The 11,016-nt window shown below is 43.9% G+C and overlaps 2 protein-coding genes across 5 annotated transcripts in view; one reads left to right on the top strand and one right to left on the bottom strand.

Annotated features, from left to right (window-relative positions):
* Nucleotides 1-177: 177 nt before the first annotated feature.
* The window catches only part of LOC108140649 (atrial natriuretic peptide receptor 1), a 43,431-nt gene continuing 32,592 nt past the window's right edge, over nt 178-11,016 (bottom strand). For all 4 annotated transcript variants that reach the window (XM_017263575.2, XM_017263576.2, XM_017263577.2 and 1 more), the window contains 7 exons: nt 10,626-10,740; nt 8,662-8,806; nt 6,851-7,277; nt 5,874-6,602; nt 5,035-5,199; nt 2,950-3,133; nt 178-2,288 (listed from right to left, as the gene is read on the bottom strand). In XM_017263575.2, the coding sequence (XP_017119064.1) occupies nt 644-2,288; nt 2,950-3,133; nt 5,035-5,199; nt 5,874-6,602; nt 6,851-7,277; nt 8,662-8,806; nt 10,626-10,740 (3,410 nt within the window). In that variant the 3' untranslated portion in view covers nt 178-643. The remainder of the gene's footprint in view (nt 2,289-2,949; nt 3,134-5,034; nt 5,200-5,873; nt 6,603-6,850; nt 7,278-8,661; nt 8,807-10,625; nt 10,741-11,016) is intronic.
* Nucleotides 3,159-3,951, top strand: LOC108140651. Its single transcript, XM_017263579.2, has one exon. It carries the CDS (start codon nt 3,300-3,302, stop codon nt 3,906-3,908), a length of 609 nt encoding a protein of 202 aa, XP_017119068.1. The 5' UTR covers nt 3,159-3,299; the 3' UTR covers nt 3,909-3,951.

The raw sequence follows: 11,016 nt of genomic DNA, 5'->3' as shown, positions 1-11,016 counted from the left end.
AGATAAAAGAACCTCATTAGGTAAATTTTCATGGTTTTTACATTCTAAATTGAGACATTTTTTTTGTTGTCGACCCATTAAATAGACCCATTAACATTACTTATATTCCGAAAACCCAAATAAACCATTTAAATATACAAAGTGAGTTTCCTTAATTGCATTGGAATATATATAGAGTTTATCATATATAGATTTCTTTATTCGTCAATTTTCAAAATAAATATTCATGTTCATCTAATACTTAACAGATATAAGAAATTTTCAGAAGTGGCCTACGCTTAGCACTAGGTAATATTAATATCTACTCTACTATAAACTAACTGTCTGAGTTCGAAGAGAATTAATATTCAAAGCGCAAGGAACAAATCGTTTGGGAGTAAATTGCTATTTACATCGAGTGTTTTGTTTTTCCGTTTCTGAGGTTTGTTAACATGTAAAATTCGCTACTTATGAGTAAGGGGATAGGGGCGATTAAAAACTACGAAACATTTTAGAAGAGTTCCCGTACGAATTTCGAATTGGATTCTAACCACTAACTTGTTCAACTTGGGTTTAACTTATTATCACAAACAAGTACAAAGTACAGTTAATATGCAAATGATTACAGTGTGGAGGAGGGAGTGGGCGACTCCCCCGCTTACAGCTACGAGTTGATCTTGGCCAGCAGCGGCTGGGTGACGGCACTGCCCGCCACCGGAGGGCACTGCTGCTTGTAGCTCTTCACCAGGTAGCCGTAGTGGTTGCTCTCCGCCGGAATGTTCTGGCCACTGCTGCTCCGCTGCGGACTGGACGCCATTAGCTGTGGCATTGAAGCAGGAGCAGTAGCAGAAGCTGGAGCGGCAGCAGGAGCAGGATCTGTCGCCGGTGTGGGTAGCAGCGGCGCCTCGTCTACCTCGGCGAACTTGATCCTCAGCTGGCCACTGCCACTGCCCATGCTGCCCGTTTCGGGACCCGGAGAGGCATTCATCTCGCTCCGGACGCCCGTCAGCAGCGTTGAGATCGTGGGCGAAGGCTTCAGCCTGCTCCGCGGTTGATTGGGTGGCTGCAGGATGCCGCTCAGATTGGAGCTGGAATTCGAGTGCACATAGCCATGGCTATTGTTGTTGTTGGTGAGGTGATGGTGGTTCTTGAGGGCTCCGCTAAGCGGCAGCCGGAAGTGGGCCAGCTCCCAGCTGTCGGAGGTCTCCTCCATGTCCCGCAGGCTGCGGCTGCTGTAGATGTCGCAGGTACGCTGGGCAGCCGCCGCATCCAGATAGTGGTTCTCAGTCTTTTGGTAGTCGAAGCCCCCGCCATTTAGCTTGGGCGAACTGGAGCTTATCTTGCGTTTCACCCGAAGATTGGGCGAATCCCTGGACGGCGGCGCTGGCGCTGGCAGGGCGATCGCTGGAGGTGGCAGCTGCTGGGCAGGGGGCGTGGACACCACCAGTTCGGAGTACTGCTTGTGCAGGTGATGCGACTGACTGCGCTGCGGCTGCTTCAGCGAGGAGCGGCGCGTGAGCATTAGCTTGCTGGGCGAGATCAGGCAGTCGGGGCGCGGCACCTCGCCCTCCAGCCAGTAGGTGAGCATCTCGCCCTTGCCCTTCATGGGCACAAAGCCGCGCCGAGTGGTCACAAAGGTGCCGAACTCGTCCAGCGCCTCCTTGGTGGTCTCACTGATGTGAATCTTCAGGGCCTCACCATTGGACTCCATGCGGGAGGCGGTATTCACAGTGTCCCCGAACAGGCAGTACCGTGGCATCTTCAGACCCACCACCCCGGCCACACAGGCTCCAGTGTGCAGGCCAATCCTTAGCTTGAGGCGATCCTCCGGTCGATGGTGGATCCGGAAATTGTGCACCGCCTCCAGGAGGGCCAGGGCCAAACGGGCTATCTCGCGGGCATGCTGGTTGCCATTGCGGATGGGCAGACCGGAGACCACCATGTAGGCGTCGCCAATGGTCTCCACCTTGTACACATCGAAGTTCTCCACGATGGAGTCGAAGCAGGTGTACAGGTCGTTCAGGAACTGCACCACCTGCATGGGCGTGCTCTCCGCCGAGATGGCCGTGAAGCCCACGATGTCGCTGAAGTAGATCGTCACCTGGTCGAAGGTCTCCGCCACCACGGGCTGTCCGCTGATGAGCTGCGCGGCCACGCTCTGCGGCAGAAGTTGATAGAGCAGCTTCTCGCACTTCTTCTTCTCCTCGTGGTAGTCCTGGGTGCGCTCCTCCACCAGTTCCTCCAGATTGTTGGCGTACAGCTCCATGCGTTTCAGCAGGTTGTCCACGATGTTGCCCGTCTCGTTGTCCCTGTAAAAGGAGTTTTTGATTTCATTTATTAACTATCAATTAAACTATAGTATAAGTAAATTTACGAAACTGAAATCGGAACCGCTGTATTCACTGTCCTGATAAAACATATGTTACAGAAAATAATCTAGTTTTGGGTGGCGCCATATACCTTGAATTTTCGAATATCCACAAATTTACATTTATGCTAATAACTTCTAAAATAATGGTTCGATTTGGAAAATTTGTGCGAGTCTTGATAGATATGTCCGAATATAACATATACCGCCTAATAACTGTCTTCTATCATATCCCAGACATGACATGTCTGAAAATCGGATCTCATATATCTGCCTTCGATAGTTTCCCAAATCTTGACGGACATACGGACAGAAAGACGGACAGAAAGACGGACAAAAAGACAAACATTTCTAGATTGGCTAAAAATCTAGATCGGGGTTTCTGTTACCCGTACATACTTTTAAACGAATACAATACAACTGTTTACTCTACGAGTGACGAGTACACAAATTTTAGATAATTTTAATGCACAAATATTTAATTAAAAACGGTAAAAAGCCTCAATTATTAAGACCATGACTACAATCCAAATTCATATTAAAAACATCATTGGTTTTTAAATATAATGGAACCATTTGAATTGCAAATTATTTGCACTTACTTATTGAACCTGCGTATCATGGACTTGAGGGTGTTGAAGTCCGGACGTTCGGCGGGATCTTCCGCCCAGCAGCGGCGGATGATGCCATTGATGTCCGCCTTGGTGTCGCAATTGGGTTCGAGTTCCGGACGGAATGGTTTTTGCATTCTGTGCGGTTGGTACCCCTTAACCAACTCAATGATCTCTGTGAGGGAGACAAGAGAAACCCTTGAATAAGTCTTCAATTCAAAATTTATTTCGTACAAGTTGGTAATGTAAATTATTAGTGTTAAGTGTAATTTTATGTCAACACCAGACTGGTACTATTCGCCAGGCAGATTCACCACACGGACACGAAAACACAAACCGAGATGTGCACCGGAAATCAGTACTTGGAACTGGTCAGTCTGTTTGCCCAGGCAAAACCACAGAAACCTCGAGTTTTGAGGCCTTGTCACCAGCACGAACTCCTGCTGCAGCTCATCTGCCGACGAAAGGAGCAGCTGACCAAGAGCCAACTCGAGGATCTGATCTGGAACATGTCCAACGGCCCAAAGAAGAGGACCTCTAAGTCTAGGAGGCGACAGAGCGGAGGCATGGATGGCAAGATCGAACCCACCGATGCTGAAGTAGTGTTTGGTTGCTGCGAGAAGTCGCCACCTGGCTCTATTTCCCACAGAGGCTGGGGAAGATCACGCATCGAGTGGCTCCGCAAACTGGAGGTTCAACAGAAGCAATATTACCAGGCTTGGCAGGAAACTCCTGGGGTCAATGATTCAAACAAGGCAAGCAGGACAAACCGGACAAACAGGACAAACAGCAAAAAGGATAAGGAAGCCAGTGGGCCAAAGGACAAGGATAAGAGCAAAGCCAGGAGGAATCTACCCGGCTGTTGGGCCCTTTTGCCATTCAGCTGCGGCTGGCATCTCGGCCACGACTCCAGCTGCCAGGACGTGCCGAATCGCAAGAAGAGTTCGTGATTTGCCTTTTGGTCCCCACTTGGGGATATCAACTTTTCCGGCCCAGGCTGCACTTTGATTTCGATTTCCAGTGCGTCGAGACCGCAATTAAACTCGTATGCAGACATGACTCTTGACAAGTCCTTGCTGCGAAAGTTGATTTCGGCGGTAGCCTAGTGGCTGTTCCAAAAGACTGGTTTGACTCCCTGGCGCAGTCACGGCCTAATTTGATGAATTCGTCAAGTGCAAACTCGAAGGAAAAGTTTTGGCCGCCAATTGAAATCGGCGCAGGTCTGAAAGTTGGCCTGTAGTTCAACGAGGCTTGGGATTGGGTGCATCAATTTTAAACAGCGGTGAAAAAAGGTAAAAGCAAGCGCATTGAAAAAAAAAATTACCTAGGGAATTTTTTAAATTGTCTATACGTAAAATTACCTTCAATACCAAAAGCAATAATAAATTTAAAATTATTGCGATAGTTGGTTTTTCGTTTGTATTTTAAAACAATCCTTTTTCCTTTAAGGATTGCCAAAGGCGAGTGTTTCCCAGTTTTAAATCTATCTACATGAGTCTTTTCCAAAAGTTGTCTTTCTGTTGCAGCTTGTAAGTTAGTAGGAACGAGCCGGATCAAGCGACTATATCATACAGCTTCCATAGGAGGAAACGGAAAAATAAATTCAAAAAAGTTAAAACTTTGATGTATTTCGGTTTTTTCAATATTCCAGATTTAATCTTAAATCTTCGCTGTTATTCAATTGAATTAAATTTACCTAAATATATAAAGATTAAAGGTCCTTTTTTTAATGACCTCATAAATACTGTTTTGCATTATTTTATATAATCGACATAATCCATTATTCTTGGCATTGACATTCTCTGGTTGCACGGGAGTTAAGTGAAAGCTGCCACTCTTTCAACCGTTGATTTTGCAGCACGTTCAGTGCTAGCTTGAGCCTCCGCCCTTACCCACAACCACTGCCACCAACCGAGTGGCCAACTGACGAAGCGAGTAACCACAAAATGTGCAAAAATCTGCCATTAAAATTCCACACAGACAAAATCGAACGCAACACGAAAACGGTTAGGCGAAAGGACATGGGGATGAGTGGAGGTGAAAGGACGAAGGATTTGAAACACTTGCGTAGCATACCTTGCGGCGACTTCTCATACGCACACCTGCCCAGGTAAAAGGGACCTTGTCGAGTGGTTATCTCGTGCACAATGATTCCAAAGGCGTAGACGTCACCTTTCTGGGTTCCCTCGGGCGCTCGGTTGTGTTCCAATTTCAGAAGTTCGGGGGCTGTCCACAGAAGCTCTGCACAAAGAGAAAAAATGTTTGTCATTTTAGTTTACCACCATTAGCATTTCAAAATAAACCAATTAATAATCGTAAAGGTGTATAAACTTTTTAAATGTTTTGTTAAATATTTCCCTACATTATTAACTATAGAATGTTAAATAGGGTACAATTGCTTAATTGTAGATTTCATAAATAAATGCATGCCAGAATTACAAAAGTAGGTATATTTTGACCATCCATCTTTATAAACCGACTATTTTGTACACTGATGAAAAAAATGGTATAGTAAAAATTAATATCCCATATTTCGTATTTATATACAATATCATCATTTTAAATTGCATGATTAAATATTCGAAGTAACGTGGAAACATATTGCATTTAAAACGGTTTCTATGCAAAACATTTGGTTTCCTTATTAGTGTACAACTTTAAAAATCCAATATTTAGCGAATATTGACTTGTCAGAAATTAAATCGTTTTGATTTCTTAAGTATAACTTTAATCGGTATCAGGATGAGCATTTTTGTGAGTTAATTAATATTCTTAGGTCAACCAAACACGTTTTTACTATTAATTGATGTTAAAAGTATAAAAACAGTGACTTTTCCTAAGTATTAACACCAAGTTGATATTGTGTTTCATCAAAACGAGTATCATTTCTCATCAATTTGTTTCTGTGTACTTACTGCTCCAGTAGGCGTGACTGTTGCAGTTGCCCCCGTCGCTGCCCGTGTCGAATCGCGTCCGCCGCAGGGTGTGCAGCCCAAAGTCGGTGATCTTGAGCACGAACCGGGAGTCGACCACGCAGTTGGAGGACTTGAGGTTGCCGTGCGAGCGGATTTCGGAGCTGTGCAGGAACTGCATGCCGCGCACGATGTCGTGCATCAGCGACAGGCGGAACATCCAGTCCAGCTGGAACTGCTCGTTCTCGAGGATGTCCTGCAGCGAGCCCTTGGGACAGTACTCGGTCAGCAGGAAGCTCCGTCGCTGGTCCAGACACGCACCGTAGAACTTGACCAAGTGGTCGTGCTGCAGGTCCTTCATCCGCTTCAGCTCCAGCATCAGGCTGCGTGTGAGCAGGGCCTGCACATTGTCCACCTCCACCGGTTTGATGGCCACCTTGCTCTTGCGGAACATGCCCACAGGGATGAAGATCTGACGGTCCCCGTTGATGGACACCATGTCCTCGGACATCAGGGTGAGCTGGGAGCTCTGCTTGACCAACGAGTGAAATGAGCCGCGCAGACCGCGCTCTGCCGCATCCCGGAACATCACGTCCTCCAGCGACACCTTCCAGCTCATCGAGTTGATCTCCGCCTCGGCGATGTAGTGTCGGTAGCCGAAGTAAAAGCACACGGCCATCACGACCACCATGGTACCGAGAACAATCGACAATATCGCATAGCCAGGTAGGGCTGAAAAATTGGACATTGAATAGTTAAAAAAAACATCGCGTTTTAGAGACAAAGTGAATATTTTTTAAAATTTATTTTCACCTAGAGAATACTGCCTATATGCACCAGAAAGTATGCTAAAATTTTTCAAACGAAGGATCGGGAATTCTCCAAGTATTTTATACTTAATTTTAAAAAGTTTGGCTTTGTTATTTAATGATCAATTTTTTATCCATTACGATCAGAGTTCAGAGTTTATTGCTACTTACAATTATCGGGGCACAGGGCACCATCGTAGCCGCAACTGGGTCGGTCCGGTGGCGCCTCCTCCCGATCTCCAGCCCAGTGGATCTCCTTGTTGGCCTCGAACTCCAGCCGGTTGTGCAGGAAGTGGGCCACGATCTCGAATCGCCCCGTGGTGGGGTTCATGTCCAGCAGCGAGTAGGCGGACAAGCGGTCGCCATTGGCGTCGATGGTCACGTTGCCAGTGATGCCGGTGAAGCTGCGGTTCCACATGCGCCGCACCATGTCGGTGCCGTTGATGGGACGCGTCAGCATCGTGGGATCCTCGCGGATGCTCTCGTTCAGGGCGTTGGCGTAGAGGAGCACTCCGTCGAAGAAGGAGGTCACGAATGCCGAAATCGGCTCGTTGTCGCTAAACGTGTAGTTGTACTTCTCCGCGGCAATGGCTTTGATCTGTGAATGGCAAAGGGGCAAATCGCAAACGCATTAATCTCCCTTCAGTTGGCAGTTATCTTGCCCCTTTTCTCCAACCCCCTTGCTATGCGTCGCCAAGGGGCATTCTGTTATCCATTTTCCCTTTAATTGTGAAAATTCAATTACGCGTTCGCTCGTTTGGAATGCCGAAAGGAAGGAAGGAAGACAACGGTTCTGGTCTAGGACGTTTTGTCACAATCCATGTGGAAATTATTGCACACCGCACTCCGAAGTGCCACTGGCGGATTTCGTTGGCCATTCTGCTTTGACAAGAGGCGATGCCGGGATTTAGGGTCCGGAGATGCGGTTGCATGTGCCCACTGGGCGTGAGTTTCTGCCAAGAAAGCAGACGATTTAAGCTGCAATCCTTAAAGAATGGCGATGGAAAATGTTGCGAGCTCGTAAGCCAGTTTCCTACCTGAGTCCTGTCAATTATTTACAACTAAATGCACTCAAATAGATTGTAATTTAGTTGGCAAAGAAAGTAAAATCGCTGTGCTAAAGGAACACAGAGTACTGTATTTAAAATCAAGCAGCTACCTAATGAAACTAAAAACAAATTTATTAAAATCCTACAAAACATAGCTATGCTGAAACACTATTTTTAAGCCCCCTAATCTTGTAATAATCTAGTAAAACATTATTTAGGGGATCTAATTGGGTTGTACAAAATTTAAAGCAAAAAGAGATTTCTATAGCTCTTTTTTTTATGGATAATAAAATATTTTAAGTCATTTTGACTGAAGGTATATCTCTCATTTGTTTCTTAAAGGTTATTGTTTAACTTCGTGCTGAAAGGGTACCCCAGACTACCAAACAGATTTGCATCATTAACATGCAATTTATCTCCTTCCCTCAATGGGTTAAGTATCTAACAGATACGTGGAAAGCCAACTGTCATTAGCCAGATGAGCTGGAGTCTATAGAAGCCAATTCAGAGGTAGCCCCTTATCATAAACTGCAACAGCAAATTCACTCGGCTTGCAGGTGGCTGGGTCTGCTTTTCAATGGCTCTTCGGGTAGAAGCTGGTCAGTAAATGCTCTTATGTGTTGTCGCCTTTGTTTGTTGCAAATTTACCATGTATCAACAGAAAAATGTTTACAATTCCCCGCCCATGGCCCATCGCCCCTCGCCCGCCGGTTGTCGCCTGTTGCCATGCAAAATGGGCTGCTGATGGGAGAGGGAACGTGCATCTGAATTGAGTATGCATGAGGCTGGCCAAAAAAGGTGCAAAAAGGGAGAAAAACAAAAGAAATCTGCAAAAATTTTCAAATTGGCTTCCACATCCATTTCCATGCAAATGCAGGCATCGTCCCGTAACATCCCAGCTGCAGCTTTAACTGGCCCGCGCCAAAAACTCACCTCATTGGAGACCCGGGTGTACTCGTTGTCGTTCGGCTGTTTGGGGGTTACGGTCAGCATGGCGGTGTAGGCCTTCTGGGCACGCTCATTATTTAAATCCGTATCGTTCTTATCGTACCAAGGCTGCGACGTCAGATATTGAACCCTTGAATGTGAAAATAGTAATAAATGAAATCACTATCAGTATGGGAATATGTAAGTAAAGAAGTCGCTCGAAACGATGAACTTTTTGTAATTCAAGGTTTATTTAGTTTAATATATGAGCGTAAAACCAACAAACAAATAAACATCATTCATAAAAAGTAGCAATGCTATTGGTTTTTATGTATAATATTAGCTGACCGTTATTCGACATTTAGTTAAACATGAAGAGTATATTAAATAAAAGGAACAATTTGTTCCTACGTTAAACAGTACTAACAAAATAACCTTGTTTAAAGTTCCCACTTTTTACTAAAAAGTATTAAACGAATAGAGTCCACACTTTATGTGGTTTTTACTGTTCCCACTACTCTTTTTAATTATTTTTCGTGTATTAATATTTTTCGTTCCCCTTTTTATTTCAGATTTTTCTTATCATTGCCGTTTTAATTTTCCTTTGTCTCGCCTTCGGTCTAAGTTTGTTACCAGCTATTGATACGCGTCATAAATTGTTTATAAATAGAATTGTAAACTGTGCGGATCCACCACACATTTAAACTTGCCGACACTTTTCAGTTTGATTCTATGTAAATGCATTTGAAATTGATTAGCCCCTCCCCGATCTCATTTACCCTGTTATCAGCTGCAGTGTGCATGTGTTTCGCTTGCTTCAATGTTAGCGGCTAGAAAAATTGTAAAAATTGATATGTTATACTATAAATGCTAAAGCTGTAAAGTTGCAAGATTTTCACGACTCGGTGGGGTATTAATGAACGAAAAGTTCGAATAGAAGAAAACTTTCAAGGGAAGAAAACTATTTAAGCCAGGTTATTCATTTATCTATTTTTTTGAAGTAAAGTTATTGTCTATTAGTTTTCGTAAATATATCAATGAATCATTAAAAGTTATTTTATTATTTGATAATAATAACTGAATCCACCCAGAATTTCGAAAGGGATTCTATTAATAGGTTGACTATCTTTTAGTCTGTTTGATTTGAGCCTTAAAAGCAGGAAATTGATTAGCTAATCCAATGTATATACCGGCATTCACACAAGCTTTAATGCACAAATATATAGATTAGTGTTTATTGTATATACGCAGCATTTTCCATTGATTGCCAGTGTCATGAAGGTCGAGCGATTAGAGTGCAGTGCATTTGGTGCACATGCAAATGTAATTCGATTGCAATTAGATTGAGTTATATTATAAAGAAAATGATCCTGAGCGTCTCTTCTTTAGATTTTCCCAGTTAACTGGTTGTGTTTCTCCTGGAATGGATCTACTCGCCTTTAAGCGGGTCAAACAAAGAGCTGGCTAAAACGGTTGTGAGCTCGCGGGCGAACAAAGAAGCTGTGGCATTACTCAGCACAATTGTTTGTGGATAATCATAATAAATATGGCTCGGAGTCGAAGTAGAATTCTGAACCTGAGTCTGAGTCTGAGGTGGGCACTTTGCTTGTCGTCCATTGTTCGGGTACGGAGGTTGACTGGCTTTAATCGATCTGCCATGTGCCGAAATGTGGAGTTTCCTCAATTTAAAAATAGTTAGGCTATTGTGTGGTAAATGCAGAAGCTATTTATGGAGCTCGCATGGTACATTTCATAACATTAACAACCTTGACTAATGCTGCTCATGCGCAGTTTGTAAAGAATATTTTTTCGATATTGCGCGTGGATTTTTTCCCCATTTTTGTTTGATCAAAGTGAAAGGCAGCAAATTGTTCGGCAATTGCCATAAATTACCAACTTTTGTCCGAAAAAGTGTGAGTGCCTGACTTTGTTAAGTAATTCATACATTTGTTTAGAGTTGAGGTACTCACCGCGAAAATAATTCAATATTGATGAAAACATATTCGCCGCTATCGATCATGTTCAACTCCTCGGCTGTCAGCATAATTTGACGTATCGACTGCGGATCGGCGCACATTATGACAACTGCAAAAAGACACGGGACAGAAAAAAAAAGAAACAGTCAAAACGAGATAAAAAAAAGTGGTATTTTCGTCTTCTTTCTGGAAGCTAGCAGCCGAGACAACGCTCTTGTCATTAAAAATGTATTAATTTATTAAAAACTTGTCGAGCTTCTCTCGTCTGAAATGAGACTTGTAAACTTGTCAGTTTCCTTGACGTCAGCGAGTGCAAAACGTAATTCCGAAAGGGAAGCACACAAAAACACATTGTTTCTTAAATTATAACCCAGAGATCTTAATG

This window comes from Drosophila elegans, unplaced genomic scaffold, assembly GCF_018152505.1.
Source record: "Drosophila elegans isolate 14027-0461.03 unplaced genomic scaffold, ASM1815250v1 contig_476, whole genome shotgun sequence".
Classification (NCBI taxonomy): Eukaryota; Metazoa; Arthropoda; class Insecta; order Diptera; family Drosophilidae; genus Drosophila; species Drosophila elegans.
Note: the sequence above shows the minus strand (reverse complement) of the source record. Positions and strands in the feature narration are given on the sequence as shown.